General features: G+C 35.5%; 1 protein-coding gene across 1 annotated transcript in view; it reads left to right on the forward strand.

The window, feature by feature from the left end:
* Positions 1-21,437, forward strand: part of Stam (signal transducing adaptor molecule) — a 61,515-nt gene that overhangs the window by 26,987 nt on the left and 13,091 nt on the right. Inside the window, exons 3-9 of the mRNA XM_003462774.5 lie at positions 4,225-4,300; positions 4,382-4,477; positions 6,668-6,814; positions 11,818-11,908; positions 13,371-13,563; positions 15,157-15,251; positions 18,553-18,641. Of these exons, the coding sequence (XP_003462822.2) occupies positions 4,225-4,300; positions 4,382-4,477; positions 6,668-6,814; positions 11,818-11,908; positions 13,371-13,563; positions 15,157-15,251; positions 18,553-18,641 (787 nt within the window). The remainder of the gene's footprint in view (positions 1-4,224; positions 4,301-4,381; positions 4,478-6,667; positions 6,815-11,817; positions 11,909-13,370; positions 13,564-15,156; positions 15,252-18,552; positions 18,642-21,437) is intronic.

Genomic DNA, 21,437 nt, shown 5'->3' on the forward strand with positions numbered 1-21,437 from the left:
TTTCTCATATGTGTATATTGTTTTTGTGCTGTAGGTTGAGATCAGTTAGGGTAGAAAGCACTGACACTATTGTGGAGATCTCTTTACCTGTAATGGTGTGTCCTTGGGTTTGATTGTGTTTTGATATTATGCTCCTATTCAGACTCTTTAGTGTGATGTTTGAGGACCTTCTTAGTGTCCAACTTGCTTATCTTTAATCTCCATACCAGTTAGGAGAAACAAACTACAGTAATATTGCCAGTAGAAAGACAACTCAGATATTGGCATACAGTAAAAACCATCTAAAAGCATAACTATGCCACCATTAGCAATAGAAAAATAAGCAATATTAATAAAGTCAAAGACTGTTTTAGTAACATTCTATATGAATCAATAATAGCTACAACTGTACCATCCCTAAAAATAGGAACAAGATCTACAGTAATAATATGGACACAAGTACAAGCCAATATTGACATACAGGATTTATCTGGGAAGAACAGAAACTGTACCACCATTAACAATAGAAAAGAATTCAGTAGTAGGTCCAGAGGTAGTAGCTGCTTAAAGAGGGGCCTGTGGAAGAAGAGACTTGGGCCCTTGTGACAGCAGTGGTGGAGAAGGCAAAGGACATACACCTGCCAGGATCATCAAGAAGGCACACCTGGATGGTATCAATATTTGCAGGGAAACCTGGACCTCTGTCTCCTCCGCTACCAGCATTTTGGTGCTGTACGCCAAAGCCTGTGCCAAGAGTCTGTAAATGAAAGTTAAGAGCAAGATGCCCAATGCCAGTGATGTGCTTTTGACCATAAAGAGATGGAGTGTAGTTCATTAAACCCCATTTTAAAAGAAGTTCCTGGAAACAAATAGGTGGGAACAAAAAAGGCAAGGAAGCTGCAGAGCAAAACAAGAAAGAGACAAAAAAACAGATTTATAGGCGCAAAACAGGCACTGCCATGAGGACAATGATGGAAAAAAAGAAAAGCTGAAAGAAGAGAATGAAGAGAAGAAAGTAGGCAACTAAGAATGAGCAGACTACGGCACTGTGGAAACTACCGCTCTGAAACGTGGTACATATTTATACAGTTTTCCCTTGCTAGGCAGAGCAGTCTTAGGCACAGATGCCTGAGAAAATCAAAATAAAAACTGACTGTAATTGTGATAGCCAGTGGTTTACCAACTCAGAGCAACTGAGTGGCAGAATCCTGTTTTCCTTAATCAGTTTGGTCATGGCAGGGAGGATTCTGAACAAAATAATGAGAGTAGCACCTTGGTCCCTCTTATATACTTATATGTATCGGTAGGTAGCTTTTTGGTTATCAGTTTTCTTGGCCCTTCAAAAAAGTAATAATAACTTCCATGTTCCAGATCTTACAAGCAGGGAAGAGTTACGAAAAATTGGAGCTTTCATTGTGGTTAGCCTGTGTTTGCTTATTCAATAACTTATTAAAAATAGTTATAATAACCTGGGCATAATGTCACACAGTTGTAATCCCATCTACTTGAGAAGCTGAGACAGGAAAACTGCAAGATTTGACAGTCTGAACAACTCACTAGACCCTGTCACAAACTTGAAAACCTAAGATACGGCCAGGACATAGCTCAACATTTCCTGGGTTCAAATCCCCAGAACTGTTTTTTTGTGTGTGTATGGTTTTGTTGTTTGTTTGTTTTAATGCAGCAATAAAAGTATAGCATCAAGTAAATACCTAAAAATTAAAGCTTAATAACATTAATAAAAACGTAGGGAATGGGACAGAGGAAATAAAGTAAAATTTGAATGAGAAAGATGAGAGAAAATGAGATAAAAATCCAATTAAAAAATAAAAGGAAGTTAATAAACTAAGTAAAAAAAATAACAGAATAAGACAAACAAAAAAAAAGAACAAAAACAGAGCAAAAGTTAGGGAAAAAATGAAACCAAAAACAAAGAAAAAGAAATGAGTCACCAACACCTTGTGTTTGGTGAATGGTTCTTTGCAGAACCTGTGGTATTGGGATATATCAGATATTTGTGGAGGATAGAGAATTAAAACTAAGCGCCTATTTGTTTCCACACCCATTTTCTGCTGGGTGGATGCTGGGTCCTGGCCTGCTTTTCGGGCTGGGCGTTGTGAGTCAGTGTCATGTTGTCTGCCTCGGGGCTATATTCAGTCCAGCTGCTGTCAGTGTTCAAGCACTTCTATGCACCCCTCCTCACTGCTGTGTCCCCTTGGTTTCATGCCCTGTGGGTGCCCCAGAGGCCCTTCTGTCCATGGATCCCGCAGTGTGGTATCTGTCCAAGCCAAGCTAATACCTGGATACATTGGCAGATGGAGAAGAACAAACACACCACTGAGCGCTGTGCTGGGAGGAGGCAGTAAGGAGGGCCAACAGTCTGCTGGACTTAATGCCAGCACTCTTAGTTAGACCCAGCCCCCTCAGAGAACCCTACCAGCAGCCTGGCTTCTCACCACAGAGTGGTTGGTGTCTTTTAATCACCAGTCTCCTGTGTTTTTCATAACTTCAGCACACAGCTGCTTAAACTTCTCAGGGATACTGTGAATAGCCCGGCCCTTCTCCATGACTGTCTTGTGGCTCTCTCTCATTCAATCAGTGTAGTAGGGTGACCCCAGAGACGCTCAAATAAAGTTGTTGAATGACTTCTGATTCCCGGCATAGGTCAGCCTTAAACCCCTTTCCCAAATGGCTTCTGATTATATCAGTCCCAAGTACGGTGGAGGCTGCAATGCGTTTCTTCTCCAGCTCTAGCCTACATATTCAGAGTAAAGCCCCATGCCATATTTGCAGTTTTTAATACCATGGACTTTTCTTGAAGCTGGTGCTGTCCACCTAGCCTGTGCTTCTCCTGGGAGCTTTGGCCCTTTACAGGCTTATCTTCTGTTTGTGCGAGTTGGAGTTAGTGCTTTAGATTGCTTTGTTTATTTCCCTGTGTGGTCTTCAATTTCTTGGTTTTCTTGATAGTTTCTAGTTTTCAGGTTGACTTTTTCTTGATTCCCAGAACTCTCCTGTTTTCCTTCCCTAAGTTGTTACTTTCCAAGTGTTTTGATTCCAGGTGTCACAAGGCTACATTTTCCTGCTGGCCATCACAGTACCGTTTTTTTTTTCTAAGAGAAAGAAAATTTCAAAACAAGAAACCACCTCCAACAGATTTATTTTTTGAAGGAATCAATTGGGTGAAAAAACATGCACAAGTATGGGATAGAAAGTAAATATACACATGGGCTGGAGATGTCATTCCGTGTGAAGCACTTGCCTAACATACACAGACCTTAGATTTGGCCCTGGGAAAAAAACTATTTTGCTAATTTTTAAAATAACTGTAACTACAACAGAGAATTCCCTGAAAAAAGAATAGAAATTTAAAATCAAGTGCTCCAACCTGAAGATTTCTGTCTGATAAGTGGAATTTAAGTTGCAGTGCTTGATTTTGGACATCTCGCCAGGTAGGACACAGCCTGTGTTTATAACCAGATTTGAACAGGAGAGTGGCCATGTGGTGCAGATGGAAGCAGATGCAGTGTTTGGTTTCATGTGTCACATAACCATCAAAGTCTCCTCATGTTGCAATGTCAGGTGAGGCTGTACACTTTGTTAAACTCATTTGAAATCATTCCTCATCACAAAGATCTTAACCTCACTCCTGACCACTGTAACAGGCCCAGGTGCCTTTTCTGTATTACATCTCTCCAGTATCTGAACAGTGAACTCTTCCTAGTTCTGTTGCATCTTTTCCAACATGTCTATAGTGTTGGTCACTGTCTCACTGTTACACATAGTTACTGGGGAGCAAGAGCTGCTGGTGGTTGAAGGTCTCCCCTGGGGAAGTGCAGGCACATCTCAGGCCCAAGGGTGCTGCCTTTACTCTGGAAACCTTGAGCTGCATCCAGTATATATTTTAAATGTATCTTTTCATTTTCTATTGTTTATTGAAATAGTATAAGTCTGATCACCTTTATCTGCCACAACTAGAAAAGAGTCTTGGCTTACTATTTTATTTTCAGATGTTTTTCACACAGTATTAGCTTGAAATGCCCAATGCACAGTTGCCAAGTAAACAAACTTGTTAATTGTTTTTGAAAATTTTAAAAGAACTAATTAGTGTACTGTTTCAAACATGTCGTTAATAAAAATTAAATAACTACCATATTTTCCCTTTGTATAGTAGCCTATTGCCTATAACAGTTAAAGGTGGGAAGCCGTGTGTGCTACTTATTAATTGTTAAATTTCTCATTTTTTAGACCTAAAGATTGTCTTCGGTCTATTATGAGAAGAGTGAATCACAAAGATCCTCATGTTGCTATGCAAGCATTGACTGTAAGTGATTTTGTTTTAAGTTGTACCATATATTATTACCTTAACATTGATCCTTTTTAACTTCTGACTTTATGCTTTTAGCTTCTAGGAGCATGTGTATCAAACTGCGGCAAAATTTTTCACTTAGAAGTATGTTCAAGAGATTTTGCTAGTGAAGTAAGCAACGTATTAAATAAGGTAAGGAGTGTTGTTTCTGAAATTAAGATCACTTTCTTTCTTAATGTGTTTCATTGTTTAATTCTTCACATTTTAAATCACACAGAATGATAGGATTATCCTGTGCTGGAGCCTGCCCCCCCAACACCATCTAGGATGTATCTGTGCATTCTATAAGTAAAGATTTTACTACAGGCTACAGATACACATAACTTTGAGAACTGACGTTTTCATGCCATATTAAAGTGTATTTAGTTAGCTTCTTGTTTGCATCATTCCTTTCATCTAAGACAATATTTATATTTCTGCATCTAATGAAACAATAATACAAGTCTATTTTAGGCATAGTTTTCGAAGCTTTTTTTTTTTTTTTTTTTTTTTTTTTTTTTTTATAACCACAGAGGTATTTTGGTTATGTGGAGCCCTTCACAAATACTAGGACCAGAACACAATGTAGACCAGAACACAAGATTATATTGTTCAGTTGACTGTTGAATTTCTGTCTTATATGAATAAGACCATGACTTGTCACAGGCTTTTCATACTGTGCTGTTACTCTGTCTGACCACACCTGCAGCTGGAGTTGGGACAAAGTGGTTATAGGGAAGTTGCTGCCAGAGACATCCCCAAGCCACCCTGAGATGGAGTGGGTATGATTTTAAAGGAATACACACGGAAGCCATGGTGATGGGTCCAAAGCATGTTAGTGGGACTTATGAACCAAGGATTGCAGTGTCCTAATGATGAACACTGAACAAGGTGTTTGTGCAACTAGTAAGACACACACTGAACAAGGTGTGTGTCTGTAAATGCACGGATGAGGTTAGAGAGTTTGTGTAAGAATTCACCTGCTCAGGGCCAGGGCAAGTCTCTGTGTGTTTGCCAAAATATTTGATCTTTTAGTGTATCAGACGGCAACAAGTACGTCAGTAGCTAGGAATGTTCAGAGTCCCTGGCTTGGGGTCAGGCCTATATAGGAAAACATGTAGCTCGCCAGGCCACAGAATAGTCAAGGTGCTGTGCGTTCCTCTATCCAGGCCAAAAAGGAAAATAAGGTCCTAAGGGGGCCTACATATTACTGCATATGGAATAAAGAATTTGACCCCATAATTCAAAAAGCTTTGAAGATTTAAATCAGTAAGAAATGTGTGAGTTTTCCTAATACAGATTTATATGTTTGAAAGGTAATTATTTCTGGCTTTAGAAATTTTTTGATATAATACATCAAGAAAAATGTAAATATTGAAAAAGAAATGCCTCAAGTGTTTTTGCAAAAACGTGAGTTTTTAGTAGAAAAAGTGATGCAGAAATTTGATAATTTAGAATGTTGTGCTTTTAAAAACATGATTAATGTGATAATCCCTTTTTTTGTTTTGTTTTAGAGGTTTGTTTGGTGTTTTTTTTTTTTTTGGTTTTTTGGGGACTGGAGATTGAGCTCATGACCTTGTGCTTGCCAGGCAGGTGCTTATGCTGCTGAGCTAAATCCCCAGCCCAACCCCTTTTCTTTTTACAGTTATTCTTAGTTATTTTCTACTAACTAGTAAGCATTGTTTTTTCATTTCTTGAATGCTCATAAAAAGATTCTAATATTGTGTTTTCTGTAGTATGTAATATACAAACTTAGGTAGTACAAGCAACTGTTTTGAAGAAAAACTACATATAAGTGAGAGGACTTTGAAACTGTTTTACAATTTATACTTAGTTTTATACTTAAAGAGGTGAAAAATTTTGAAAAACAAAAGTTTTCGAGAGATTAGTGTGTAAAATCTCAGAAACCAGACTTCAGAAGATTATCATGAGAAAAACACACCTTCATGAACACTAAAAATCAGGAATTAAAATAACTGTATCATTTATTCTCTCCTTTGCTATGTTTAATTGTTCTTCAAAAAACAAACCAAAATAAACTACTTGCCCTTGTCTTCCCTATGTACAAAGCTTGGTTAAATGGGAAATACTGTGAAAAGTCCTTTTTGATCTTCAAAATAAAGTATTGCATAGTTAATATGCTTCAGTTTTCAAATGAGATAGTATCTTCTCAGTTTTTATATTGTAAAAATAAGTTTTTCTCAACCATCTTATTTTCAAATTTGTAATTTGTAAGTCAGAAAAAGATCTACAGTACTTTATTATAGTTTTATATTTAAAGAGACTATTTAAAATCAGTATCTATGAAGCAATTCTTCATTAATTTTTTTCCTTATTTCTTAGGGTCATCCTAAAGTATGTGAGAAGTTAAAAGCTCTTATGGTTGAATGGACGGACGAATTTAAGAATGATCCACAGCTTAGTCTAATATCAGCAATGATTAAGAACCTTAAAGAGCAAGGAGTTACTTTCCCAGCTATTGGTTCTCAGGTATTTTATAAAGTTGTGTACCCTTCAGTTTCTCTAAAATAGCTACACTTACTGGAAGTTTTCGTTTTTCCTCCATTTCTAGGTTTTTTACTCAAAAGAATTTTGTTAATCATAATCCAATATTTAAAGGGGAAAGAAAATGTTACAGTGAAATCTGAGTATGTCTCAACTTCTACTATCTCACTGTCTTTTTAAGTGAATTGATTTACATATTATAATTTTGAAATTTTTATATAGTTTTTATATGGACAAGGTTGCTTTATCATATAATACTGACAATTAAATGCTCTTAATGCTATAATTTTATCAACAAAGCATAACAGCTTAAAAATCAGGGTGCTTTTAAAATTTGAGGAAGAGTTTATGTGTTGTTTTGAGTAGGAAATTTATAAACACCTGAATTTATTTTTGTTCTTTATTAGTACATTGTTTGCATTATGTAATGATTACATTACATTCTTGATTGGGAGTTGGTATATAACATATCTCAGTTGTTCATGCGCCCCCCCCATCTCTTGATCCACTTTCCATGTGAAAAAGAACTATCTCCCTAATTTATATTATCCATATTTATCTTGCTATTTATTTATACTTTGAGTTTGTCATATAAGAGAAACCATGTGATATTTAAGCACGGTCTAATTTGTTACACTCAATATTATGGTCTTCAGGTGCATCCATTCTCCTAAATGACTCAAGTTAATCATTCTTTATGGCAGAGTAGTACTCCCTTGTATATAAACACTAAATTTTTTTTATCCATTTCTCTGAGTTGTGCTGCTATAAATATAAATACACATGGATCACTGTAATATGATGACTTGAACCTTTTTGGAAGGATACATAGGAAGGAAATAGCTGGGTTGAATGGAATGTCTAGTTTTAGTTTTTTTGAGGAATCTCCATACTGATCTCCATGGTGGTTGTACTGGTTTACATTCCCACCAGCAATGTAGAAGTTTCCTTTTTCCCTGTAGCCTCACAAACATTTGTTTTTTGATTGGGGGGTGGTACCTAGAAATCACACTCAGGAAGTCATGCTTGCTGAGCAGGTGCTGCACCTCTGAGCTATATCCCCAGCCTCTGATTTTTTTGATGCTGTTCATTGAAAATGGGAAGGAGGTAAGATGAGTTAATGGGAAGAGGAGCACATGAGGTACCTTGTGTCTTACTAAGAACTGACCAATGCATAAATCTCCCTTCTCCTCAACAAATATAGTTAACTGAATGGTTTATTCTCCCTTTACACGTGTCATACTAACAGACACGATTGTATAATAGAACCAATCGTATCTGTGTCATAGGAACAGGTGACCATTCTACCCAGGCTTAGAAGGTGTCGTAATTTAGTATACTTTCTTTCTCCATGATGTGGATCAGGTATATTATGAGTAGTCTGAACTCAGTTGTGCAGAGTTATCTTTGGACCATTGACCCCTTTCAGGGGTCATGTAGATTATCTACATATTTCCAGATCTGTCTAGATTTTCTTCCCAATACATTTCCTTGAGATGTGAAGTCTCAGAAGTATATCTGAAAGAAGAAGGAAGCAAAGGACAATTTGATTTGAAAAATCATATATTATGTCTTTGTTTAATATTTGTTCGTAATTGACAGCTGGCTTTTACCAGGAATGATTCTGAGTGTGTATACTTAAAGTAACGCAAGATAGTAAAAGTCCTTTGACAATAGAAGCAGTGTTTTATTTATCAAAGAGTAGGTTCAACACAGAGAACCAAAGAGCATAGATAAACATGGGATGGCATTCAGTGTTAGAATATGTCACACAGAATGTGATTCATTGGTCAGTGTCCCCATCACCCCGAAGCATATTAGGATGAGGCCATTCAGGTACCACACCATACTGTGGACTCTTGACTCCATGCCATGTCCCAGGTGATGTGTGTGCACATCGAAGTGTGAGAAGCAGTGCTCTAGAGTAAAGCTTTCAGTGCAAGCATAAAACCACATTTTACTCTACAATGGGCTTGCTCTTAGAAGGCAGTAACTTTTGGCATATATGCTTGCTTTGTCAACCCAAAATGTTAGTTATGGGAACAATTTTAGGGGTCCTCTAATCTAATCTCACTTTACAGATGAAAAATGTGAGGCTGAGAGTGGTAAAGTAATTTTCCCAGAGATGTACCTTGTAACTAGAGCACAGGCGTGCTGACTCTTAAGCCATCATTCTTGGTACTGCCTGGCTCTGCCATCCTTTTGGTAGAGTTCAGTAGAAATGTATCTGTCCCTACTGGATTTCAAAGGATAAGTGAAAGGGTTTTGGCCCAGACAGGACACTGTAGCCAGTAAAGCCAAGGAGCTCCTATTTCCCCCTCCCCTAGGAACTTACCTATGGTGCCAAACCTAGGACCAGTGGGCTACCTGTGCATCCCTGATGCCCGCTTAGCTTCCACCCCAAACCGAGGCTACTTATGTGTCTTACTCCACGTATTCCACGGAGAGATCGCCAACCCCAGCAAGAGAATTTCTTTTGTGATTGAGTAATTAGGTTATTCTCTTATTAACAATATTTAGGACAGAAAAGACTAATAGGAAAGTTACCATTTTTATTCATTTCATCTATACATTATAAAATACGCAAAAGCTAATTTTGTTAGTTGTTATCTTGCAGTTATAAGAAATATTTAAATACCTGTAGTTCCAACAGTCTGGGAGGCTGAAGCAAGAAAATTGTTCAAACCCAGGCTGTGTTCAATTTCTAGTATCCTCCTCCCCACCAATAAGGAAAGAAATTTTATATATATATAAGTTCAACTGTCGAACTGTCTCTAGATTTTAAACACACTTCAGATACTTAAATCATCACTCTGTTTTCATCAGATTATTGTTAGCACATACTTAAAATATAGTTTTCTTGGTATTTTTTTCATTCAAGTACAGAAGAAAATAATGTAAAACTACTAAGAAAATTTATGTTTGACTATCTACCACTGTGAAAAATGTCATTTGGGAGTATAACTCTTATGTAGCTTACTTTTGCACTCCTTATCAAGTGGTAGAGATTCCTTCAAAGACGACAAAAGGTCAGTATGTCTCTATGATGTGAAATTCACCAAATTATGAAAAAATTCATACAAATGATAAAAGCTGTCTCAGACCAAGTATGCCTTCACTTTCAGCACATATAGTAATTATATTTCTGAAGTTACAACAAGTGATGGGTCAGAATGAGAGTGCTTGAAGTTATATTCAAGGAAATTCCCAAAAGCTTTTCTTCTTACCAGCTTTTCTAAAAATAAGTTCCCTTACATTTGTTTGACAATACAAAAGGCAGTAAGTGAAGAATATAGGACTGTTATTTTAATATAATACTGAATGTTTTTCCTTCATTACACTCAGCAAACATTTATTTATCACTTTTGATAGTTAAGAACATTGCCTCAAGGAGCATACACTTCAGTTACAGAGACAGAAATGAAGCAAGATAATTCTTGGGCTAGAAGCACACTTCTAAGCTGGGCTAGAAGAACAGTTTTAAGTGTTACATGTGATTTTTCTTAAAATACTCTGGGGACTGCAATTGTTGTTTATAACTATTCACAATCTGCATCATGTCATTTGGTGTAAAATATAAAAGTCTTGCAACTGTATAGGTCCATTGACTCCCGACCTCAGCATCGTTTGTTTGTGACTTTGAGTTATCTCTGCTGACCTTTTAACCCCCTAGAGATAATGTTACACCATCACTTTAAGCCTGCATGAACACCATCTTATTTTGAAAGTTTGTGTGTTAATCGGATCCTCAGATAGACTGTGAGGTGCTCATGAGGTACAGGTGCTATGACTATCCTCTCTTTGCTAATGAGGAACTTGAGTCACAAAGAGGCTAATCTACCTCATGTCACACCCCTAGAGAGTGGTGTGCGATTCAGACCTGTATTTTTGATTCCACAGTTTGCATTCTTAACCACCTGTAGAGTGTCTTATTGAAAACTGTTATCAGAAGAACATAGGTGGGGATATGTGATTAAAAGATTTAGGAATACTTCATTGAGAAAGCAGTACTTCAGCTATTTATTAATTCAATGAAAGAAAAAAGTGGATGGAATAAAAGGAGTCTAAGGAGGAAGAATATTTTAAGCAGGAGCGAATATGTGCCAGAGGAGTGCAAGTCAATCTTTGGTAACTGTTACGAAGGGTGAAAATGAGGCTGGTAAAACAGGTTGTATTCTGATTTGTGTTCTGTGAGTACAGAAACTAAGGCCATGGAAATCATGAGTCTTGGAAGCTTGTAATTACAGCAGTGCGAACTAGTTTGTGTATTTGTTTGCTAGCACATTGAATGCAACATACTGTAAAGTTAACTGTGCATTTTGGTTTACAAAACAATTTTATGAGTCTTTATATTGTTATACAGAAACATGGAAGGAAGCAATAAACTATAATGAATAGGTATTACATTTAAAAAACTTTTTAAATTATCTGTTCCTTTTCTCAATCCTTTTCTGATTTAAAAAGTTTTTTTTAAAAACTTAAAAATTTTCCTCTAGTTTTTCCTGATTTGCATACTGTTAAACTATTTATACAAATCTGAGGGTATGTATTTGACCTGTGTCCAGTTGCTTTCAGTCATTTTCTCCCAATTCACTTCTTTTTAGTGCTGTAGGCTTTGTGTATTTAATTGTGCTTAGGCTCTACATTTTTTCCTTTTTAAAAATTTTAATTTTTATTAGCACATGTTTGCATTTCATAGTGATTACATTCATTGTATAGAGTCTGTGCTTGTGTGTAATATGTCTTAATTCTTTTTACATCCCTTTCCTCTTCCCTTCCTACACTCGTGGTTTGCCCCAATTCTGACTCTTCTCTCTCTTTTAAGAGAGATGTTCATCCCATTTAGATGTCTGTCTTCTTCCGAAATCTGTAGTTGATTGGTGGAGTTGATTGGCTTTGTGAGCTCTTAGATTAGATGTGACTACAGGAGTCTGTGAACAAATTTCAAATAATTTGTTCTTTTCTTTCTTTCTTTTTTTTTTTGTTAGGCTGCAGAACAAGCAAAAGCAAGCCCAGCTCTAGTAGCCAAGGACCCTGGTACTGTGGCTAACAAAAAAGAAGAAGAAGATTTAGCAAAAGGTGGGTTTTTAACTCCCTGATGGTGAGATGAAGATAAATTTCTAACTGAGTAGTATTTCCCTGATATATCTGAAGATGAAGCAAATGGAACTTTATAACTAAAGCAGCAATCTCTCTGGTTCCCTTCCTGGTGTCATTTCGTTCTTCTCTGTAAGCCGCTGCCTCTATCCTACTCCAGTGTACTGATGCAGCCTGTTTTTTCTGTACTCTTCTTTGTACATTTTTCTGATCTTTTTCACTGTAATAAAAGTAGTGTTGCTATGAACCTTGTGTGTGTTCTTTGTGAATATTGGTGTGACTATTGTGTGTGACTGAAAGTGCTGTTGCAGGATAGGATACTTTGCTAAATGGTTATATGACTTTTCTTTCATCAGTGATGTATGCAAGCTGTTGTTATTGTAATTATTTTTAAATCTGATAATGCTTGATACTATTTTTTCTGAGTCTGATAGATTCAAAGTAACTTTCAAGTATTTTTATTTTTATTTCCATGACTAGTTCTAAGGTTAAGTCTTTTTTGTATTGACCGTTCTGATTTCATCAGGTGGAATTGTCTTTTTTTGTGTGTGTGTGCTTTTATTTTAGTGATGATATGTACAGGTCTTTATTTTAGATTTTAATCTGTTAGCGTTGTTTCTATTGTAAAATACTTATCCTGAGTTATTGCCTTACGTTTTAGCTTCGATAATGATATGCTCCATCAAATAGAAGTTTTAGAGGCTGAAGGAATATAGCTCAGTAGTAAAGCACCTACTTTATATGCATTGATCCTGGTTTCAGTCTCCAGGACCCCACCACCACCAAAAAAAAAAAAAGAAACATTTAAAATTGTGATACCAAAATTTGTTTGTTGATTTGTATTTTGCTGTAAGTTTTACTTTTTGTATTCTATTGAGGATAATCTCCTTCTTCAAGGTCCTAAAAGATACTTTCCTATATTCTCATAGTGGAGGAGATAAAGAAGCATTTGAGGGAATTTGTTAGATGAGTCTTATAATCAATTATGTAATAGTTACCATTGTAACAATAAAATTTAGGTTCTCAGACAATACTTTTGTGATTCTTAAGTAAATCTGCAGTGGGATATGGACCTCTTGATTCCCAAGTAATTTGGATTATCATTTTGTGAATTTAAATTACATGTGTACATAAAAAAGGTGAAAGAAAATGTAAACTATCTACTGTTAAATTAGAAAAGTACCCAAGAGTTTTTTATTACCTAGAATAAATTATATCTGTTCCTTAAAAATAAAAATTATGATTTTTGTCAATTTTTTAAAATTTTTCGATTCAAAATAAATGAATAAATTGACAAAGTGATTTTTGTTCACTATATTGTGAACAAAGACTGTGTCCAGATTTCCAGTTGGAGTTCAAAGACTAATACTTTCTGTGTTGAGATATCTGTTTGTACTTCTTTGCATTGTTGGGAAGATGAACGTTTTGGATCATTATTTTCCAGCCATTGAGTTGTCTCTCAAGGAGCAAAGACAGCAGTCCACTGCCCTTTCCACTCTGTATCCGAGCACATCCAACCTTTTAACCAACCACCAACATGACGGCCGAAAGGTTCGAGCCATATATGACTTTGAAGCTGCTGAAGATAATGAGCTTACTTTTAAAGCTGGAGAAATTATCACAGTTCTTGATGACAGGTAACGGCGAAGTAGTAGTTGAACTTCTGTGAAAATACCTAATACTTTTGTGTTTCACATTATTTTTGTTGAATGCAATGGCCAAATGTAATCAGAATGTTGACTAGGTGTTTTCTCAGAATGACAGTTGATTTGCTTTTGTCATACTACGTACCTTCTTGTTTTGTAATTTGGTTTTTTTATTTATACTCTTTAAATAGTTTTTAAATTTGTTTTTGAGGTATAGTTTTATCTATTTTTTGTTTCATCTAACATAAGTGTTAAATCAATTAAGTTAAATTTTAGAAAATATTCTGAATTTGTAAGAAATGCGTAGTCTATTGATTTTATTTATACAGAACAGTATCAACATGTGGAAGAATATTTTACCTGAAATTATACATTTATGTTATAAAAAGTGATCCAGTCTATTGATTTGGTTTAAAAGCTATAACTCTGTGATGTTGTAGTTGAAAATGAATTAATACAGATTATTGTGACTAGTGATGGAGTACTGAAATTTGCAACGTGTTTTAAAAAATAAATTCAGATTGATTTGAGGTTATTTGTATAGTAGCACTTCCTGTGTTAGTCTTGTTGGACTGCTAGAACAGACTTCATGGACAAGGTGATTTAGAAACAGCAGAACTTTCTCATAGTTCTGAACACTGGAAAGTCCAAGGTCAAGGCCATTGGATTTCCTGTCTTTCGAATGAGTACCCTCATAGACCTCGGTTGCTTCACTGCTAACACATGGCACTCTCTCAAGTGTCCTTTTAAAGACACTACCTCCATTCTAGAAATTTATGCCTCTGTGACCAGATGAACTTCTAGAGGCCCCAGCTCCTGGTACCATCACCATGCGGGTTAGGATTTCAACATAAGAATTTCAGGGGACAAATATTCAGACCATAGCATTTATACTTTAATGTGTTTTCTTGAGTGAGGAAAATAAGGTGTAAAGTTTGAACTGGTTAACTGGTTAAATTGCCCAAAATCTTGGTTGTAGGTTTTTTTATAAATACCTACTCAGTGCAAGGCCACTGGTTCTAGAGCACTAGGCATAAGAGCCTCTTTTAAATGAGAATTCACAGCTTTTTTTTTTTTTTTTTTTTTTTTTTTTTGTCTTTTTCTTTTTTATTGGTACCGGGGATCGAACTCACGACTGCCTGCTTGCAAGGCAGGCACTTATACCACTGAGCTAAATCCCCAGCCCCGAGAATTCACAGCTTTTATGAAACTCTCAAAAGATTCATTAGCCTTCAAAGAGATGGGAAACTAGTAACTGTTTATCTATTCTTGAGTACTCTATATTTGTAATAAATTCACATTCATTGGGTCCTTTACCAGATTGTTGTGGGATTCCAATCTGGTAATAAGTTAAATACATAAAGGAAGGAAAGATTTATAGAAATAAAATCTTGCAGGAATCTTGTTTGTTTGTTTTCTGAGATAAGATCTTGGCATTGTAGTCCAGGCTGGTCTCTTATTTGAGTTGATCCTCCTGCTTCAGCCCTCCCAAGTGCTGGGATTCCAGGCATACACCATCATGCCTAGTGCTAGGAATCTTTTTAAAAGATTTTATAGTGAACTACTGTTTTTTTTTCATCATAGTGATCCAAACTGGTGGAAAGGTGAAACCCATCAAGGCATCGGGCTATTTCCCTCCAATTTTGTGACTGCGGATCTCACTGCTGAACCGGAAATGAGTAAGTATTTTTCAGTCTGTTGATGAATGATAGGTAACCCATAAACTTGTACTTCATTAGCTTTTGAAGCAGTGACTCATGGGTGCTAGTCCTCCAACGTGTTTTTTTTCCCCCAAGTGCCTGGGCAGATTATTTTCATAAAAACAGAAAAATAAGAATTGAAATCCTCTACCAAGATTAACTTTAGACACTGTGGACTTTTAAAAATTATCATTATGTATCTGCATAGATGCCATTGAACAAGTACAAATCTAAGTGTTACAGAATTACTAGTTTTTTTTAATCAGCTGGTAGAAATGTAAAGACTGTTCTATAATCACAAATGTTAGAACAGTTTTCTAGTGTCTTGCCCTAATAGCAGTAGGCTCAAAGCAGTATGGTGGTCCTAAGCCACCATGTCTGATAGACAGAGTCATATCAATGGATATTTAACTAATAGGTTTTTTTTGTTTGATTTCTAAACTTTTGCTGATGAAGAGTAATGAACTAAAAATAAAAAGTTTATTTATAGAAAGTTCACTTTTGGAAAAAAAGTGATACCTGTGGCATCCACAATAGCTGCAGGAATTGTAACTTAACTATATTTTGTTAAAGCATCAGGAAAGAGTTAACTACATTCCTATGTAATACATGAATCTTCATAGTGGTGAGCTTTGAGTCACCAAGATTTAAGTCATCATCTCTCTGTATTTAAGTAAATGAAAAATTTTGTACAAGCCTAGAAAGATTAATATTGATTGAAGGTTTCAGATTTTTAGAGATTTTTATGGGTTGTAACTCTGTGGCAGAACATCTGATTTCATCTTTATATAAATGTCGGAAGAGATCAAAGAAACATAAACTGCAAGATGATTGGTTCTTACTTAGTTAAAAAGAATTTGAAGAAAGGATATTGTCTTGGCCATCTTTTTTTTTCCCCACATCACCTAGAAATATACTACATTTCTTTATTTTAATTTTTATTTACTTACTTATTTTTGATACTGGGGATCAAACTCAGTGGATATAGCCACTGAACTATAGATCCCCATCCCTCTACATCAGTACTTATAGAAAAGATAATACATAAATATTTGTTGGCAGTGAAGATACTTCACTTCTCTCTGAAGAGAAGGCATTAACAAGCCAGAAATTACAGATTTCTAATAAAGCACTATCTTTATGTTACCTTTCTAAGACAGATTCCTGATATACATACTTCTTATCAAGGTCTTTTTTCTTGGAATTCAGCAATATGTATAATCTTGTTGTATAATCTTGTTTAAATGGTACTGTGTAGTATTCTCTGTGTGTGTGTTGGGTATGGAGGAAAGTAATTGGGGATTACTTATAGGGCCTTCACCTTCACTTTGAGCTATATCCCCAGCCATTTAATTCTTTTTTTTTTTTTTTTTTTAATCTTGAGACAGGGTCTTGGCAAAGCCACTAAGTTACCCAGACCATGCTTATGTGATCCTCCTACCTCAGTCGTCCAGAGTGCTATTATAGGTGTGCACCATCATACCATGTGGAAGATTTTAGTTCTGTCCAGTCCTATCTTGTTCATGTACTAGCAGTTGAATCCAGGGCCCTGCAAATGCTAGGCAAGTGCTCTACCATTGAGCCATGTCTCCTGCACTGTGCTAGCTTTTTAAATCATCAGACTTGTGGTGGTGTGTGTTCATATTCTGTATTTTGGGAACTTTCTTGGTCCTTGAATCAGCTTTTAGGAAATTGAGAATTGTCTTGGACTTTTGCTCAAGATAAGATCCAAAATGTCCTGTGGAGCACATTGCCATTGGATCTCTTTTTCTTCATATGACAGTGCAGCTTTAATGTAAATCTTTTAGTCCTTCTGTGAACGATCTAAAAGAGAAGCTGGAGAATCAGAGATGAAGTAATGTAGCTGTGTTTCTCAATTTGGAAGATAAATGCTAGATGTTTTATCTACCACATAATTAGTTGCTGTGACAAAAAGAACTATAATTTTCACCTCATTAGTTGTATGAAATCTGCCATGTCTTTTGGGTAACTGCCATAAAGAGCAAAATTACCTGTAGTAGATGCACTTTCCCATGAAGGATAAATGAATCAGCTGAAACTTTTTTGTATGTAGAATGTTCTGTTTTATGGTGACTCAAGTGGGCTGAATATCACCTTATATTGGGAATTACACCACTTCTGTTTTATATGGAAGTACACAACACAAAGTACTTAAGTGACACGACTTCTTGGACTCAGAGTAAAATCACAGGTCAGACTGCAGGATGGGGATGGGCAACTAAAGCAAAGCAGATTGGTATTCAAATCCAGGCTTTACCATTTGCTAGTTTTGTCTTCTGAAAGGATTTTTAGTCTTTGCAAACCACCTTATTTGTAAAATAGGCATATTACATCAAATTTGTTTTGAGATTCTTTGGGAGAAATGGAATATTCCTCAAGCACAATGATAGTGTAGTAAATACTTCTCATCACTGATTCTGCCACTGATGTTTCCCCTTCGATCTTGATTCTTAATATTTTTATGAATTCTGATTGACCTCACAGAGGGAAGAAAAAATACAGAAAGGAAGTTTATTCTTTTAGAATCAACATGCTTCTTAGTCTTATTGGGAAGATCCTTATTAATAATATATTTACTAGTTATATGAAATAGTTTTTAAAGATTGCTTTGGAGAGCAAGAGATGTGCTTCTGTCCATTGGTTGGCATTCTCTTAATGATCCACTGTCATTTCATAGTCTAACATAGCTAGAAAATCCAGGCTGACCTGTGGGACAGACATTTCAGGGCCCCATCAAGACCACTTGCAGGGTTCTTTGCTGGGCTGGGCGTCACTGTATTGTTGCAGTCTGGATGGCATGCCAGAAAGCAGAGAGTTGATTTTCAGTTCACCATGTTGAAATAAGGTGATATTTCTGTCAAATGAGGTTTATCTTTCAAGGACTGATAATTTAAGAAGAGAATTTGTTTTAAAGTATAGAGTTCACTTATGTCACTGTAAAATTCTGTATTTTCCCTCGCAATTTACTAAACCCTTATATAGTGGGTGACTAATTTTTTTTTAGAAAACGTACTTTTTTACTGAAATCTTTTTTGATGGAGTTCATAAAATCTTTACAAGTGAAAATTAAGACATTTTGACAGAATTTTAAGAATTTTGTTCGCACTATTTTTCCGTTAGCAGCCCAATTCTATAAATTGAGTTTATGCTTGAGGGGTATAAATGAAAAAATTTAAATTTATCTTAGATTTCCAACTTAGCATTTTAAATATAATCTTAAATGTGTTATAAGGAAAGATAATTTTCACATATTTTGCAGTTAAAACAGAGAAGAAGACGGTACAATTTAGTGATGATGTTCAGATAGAGACAATAGAGCCAGAGCCGGAACCAGCTTTTATTGATGAAGTAAGTAATTTCCTTGGTGGTAATGGTTGTACTTTGTGTCTTTGCTTTCTGTAAAGCAATCAGTTACTTGAATAATCTTGTATTGTCTTATTATAAAAATTCAAACCGTACGAAGTATTCCGGACACTTCCTCTCCAGTCCCCTTTTCACCATGTCAGCACTTCCTGTGCAGGGCCAGGGCTGAGGATATAGCTCAGTGGGATAATGCTTGCCTAGCAGATGTGAGGCTCTGACTCTGTTCCCAGAACTGGGGGACATTCCTGCCTAATACTTCAAAGAATAGACTCATGATTTAATTATTCTCTTACATACTATGGATGTTTCCAGTTTTTACTGCTATTGTATTGCAAACAGTGTTATAGTGAGACTTTTTGCACTTTTATCTTTCTATTTCTTTAGATATACAAGGATAGAACTGTCAAGTTGATGAATCTGTGTGTTTTCTTTGTTAATAGATATCGTCAAAGTATTATGTAAAGTGGCAATTTTACACTCACATTGATATAAAAATACCTGTTTCCCCTTGTACATAAGCAAATTAGAATTTTTGTTCATTACTGAGAGACACTTATTAACTATCTGTTTTGTGAATAAAACAAATTGCTGTTTCTAAAATTTAAACTGCTGTTAAATTACTACTACATAAACCATTTCATGGGAATGAATTATGGTTCCTCCTTAGCTAGAACACATTTGGGTACTTTGGAAAAGCTTATGCTTATTTCATGTTAAAAGTATCCATACATCATTGTCACATCTAAAACAATGCATGCTTTCAAGATTATGTTTGAAAATACAGTGTCAATTTGATGACTGCTCAATAGTATTTGAAGCTAAATAGTAGTACCTAAACTGATATATTATGATTTAAATTGAGATTTTTTTGAGCTAATATATCCTGTCTACTTAATTTTAAAACCCTCTGCTATTATTACATATAAGAAAGATTAAACTGGTTACTTTTTCATCTTTAAGCATGCTTGTGTTTTCCTTTTTCTATTCAGGCATTACTTTTTCAGATAGCAATATCAACATACTTTTTGAGCTAGCAATACAATATCAAAATACGGAAATGCAAACCATACAAGATATTATCACCTCTAGGTCAAATTTGGAACACAACTATGTTTGTTTACATACTATATGTGGCTGCCGCATGGGCAGAACTATGTAAGAGAGGATCATATGGCCCATGGCACCCTAAGCTTTCACTTTCCGAAAGTCTTCACTGGCCCCTGGTGTAGATTATTTTAGGAGAATCTTTTCAGATCCTCATTTTCTGTAAGTGCTGTTTCCTAAAATTGACCTGCCTGAGTGCAGTCTTTGCCACCACCTTTCTACCCTTTGCTCCTGCAATTTCCCTCTCCCACTGCACAGACCATGACTCTGTTTCTTGCCTATACTGAAGCTTACTGTGGTGCTTTGCCCAATAGTACAAAAATTTTCAGGTGCAATTTCAAATATTGGTGTTAGTTTAGGAAAATGATGACTCTAATGGCTAGGTAACACAATTGAGATGGTCTTACCTATTTTGCTACCAAAAAATAGTGAAACAAAATGAAATATCAATGAGTAGATATAAAAATATGTAAGTGACAGGCCACTATGATTCCAGCGTGAAACTGAAGATATTGAAAGAATACAATAATGCTAGAACAAGTTATATTGAGTTCAGGGAGAAAAAAAATGAACAGTTTGAAGTTCCTGATTGTTGTTTGCTTCTCTGTGGTGCTGGGATGAATACAGGGCCTTTGTAGGTAAGTGCTGTACCACTGAGCTACATTCTCTGTCCCAGACTGGTTTTTAAATAGTAATGGTGAATGTAAATTGCTGTCGTCTTTTAGTTCTTTTACATATATTTAGACTAATGTAACTTTTTATATAATGTCCTGGAAATCATATCCTTTGAAACATATTAAACTTCTGAAAAATGAGAAATCATGTTTAAAATTTGTGAAAGTCTTTATAGATTTTTAGCATTCTTTTAGAAGAGATAGAAGGAGATGATTTGAAGGTGGTTCTTTTAGAAAAACAGGGTGTAGAAAACTGCTAAAATCCAAAGAATCCAACTGGGTCAGGGAAAATTATATTAGGTGCGATTGCATCACAGAAGGAAATCCATGCAGTCAAACTGGTGCTCTGGAAAGAAACAAACCCCATGCCTCTGACAGCAGATAATTTCCGGTAGTATGTAATATTCTAGAAACAAACAAAGCAAATGCTAGTTGACAAGACAAATGCTATTCAAATGCTAGTTGACTCTCCATTCTCATTTTCCCTTTTTTTTTTTTTTTGATTGTACACAAACTTTTCTGATAAATGCCTTCCTTTTTGTAGACTTAAAGTTAAAATGATCAATCATTTGTTTTGAAAAGTAGTATCCATTTCAAAATACAGAATTCATTTGAGTTGAAATTTTAATACATTTTTGTTATTTTCACTTTAGTGATTAATTCATCCTCAAGCTATTTTCCTTCACAGAATAATATTTGGTTTTGTTTTGAATTACTGTTTTTCTTAGAATTAGTAGTCTTTAATTATTATGCCATTTCTAACCATATAAAAACTATGTATAGAGAACATTTTGTGATTATTTTAGTTGTATTCTTTGGTAGCTTAAAACTAGTTTGATTAAAAGTATATATGTACTTCTGTGATATACATTTATGTATTGTTGATTTTATTAGTTGTTTTGATCCTTACAACAGAAGATTCTAAAATAGATCTGAGCCATAGGTTTGAGATACCTTCCAGCCTTTCTCACATGGGAGAATATAGAAACTGCGAGTTTTCCTC

The sequence above is a fragment of the Cavia porcellus genome, unplaced genomic scaffold (assembly GCF_034190915.1).
Source record: "Cavia porcellus strain 051 isolate PalLab524CR breed Dunkin Hartley unplaced genomic scaffold, mCavPor4.1 scaffold_27, whole genome shotgun sequence".
Classification (NCBI taxonomy): domain Eukaryota; kingdom Metazoa; phylum Chordata; class Mammalia; order Rodentia; family Caviidae; genus Cavia; species Cavia porcellus.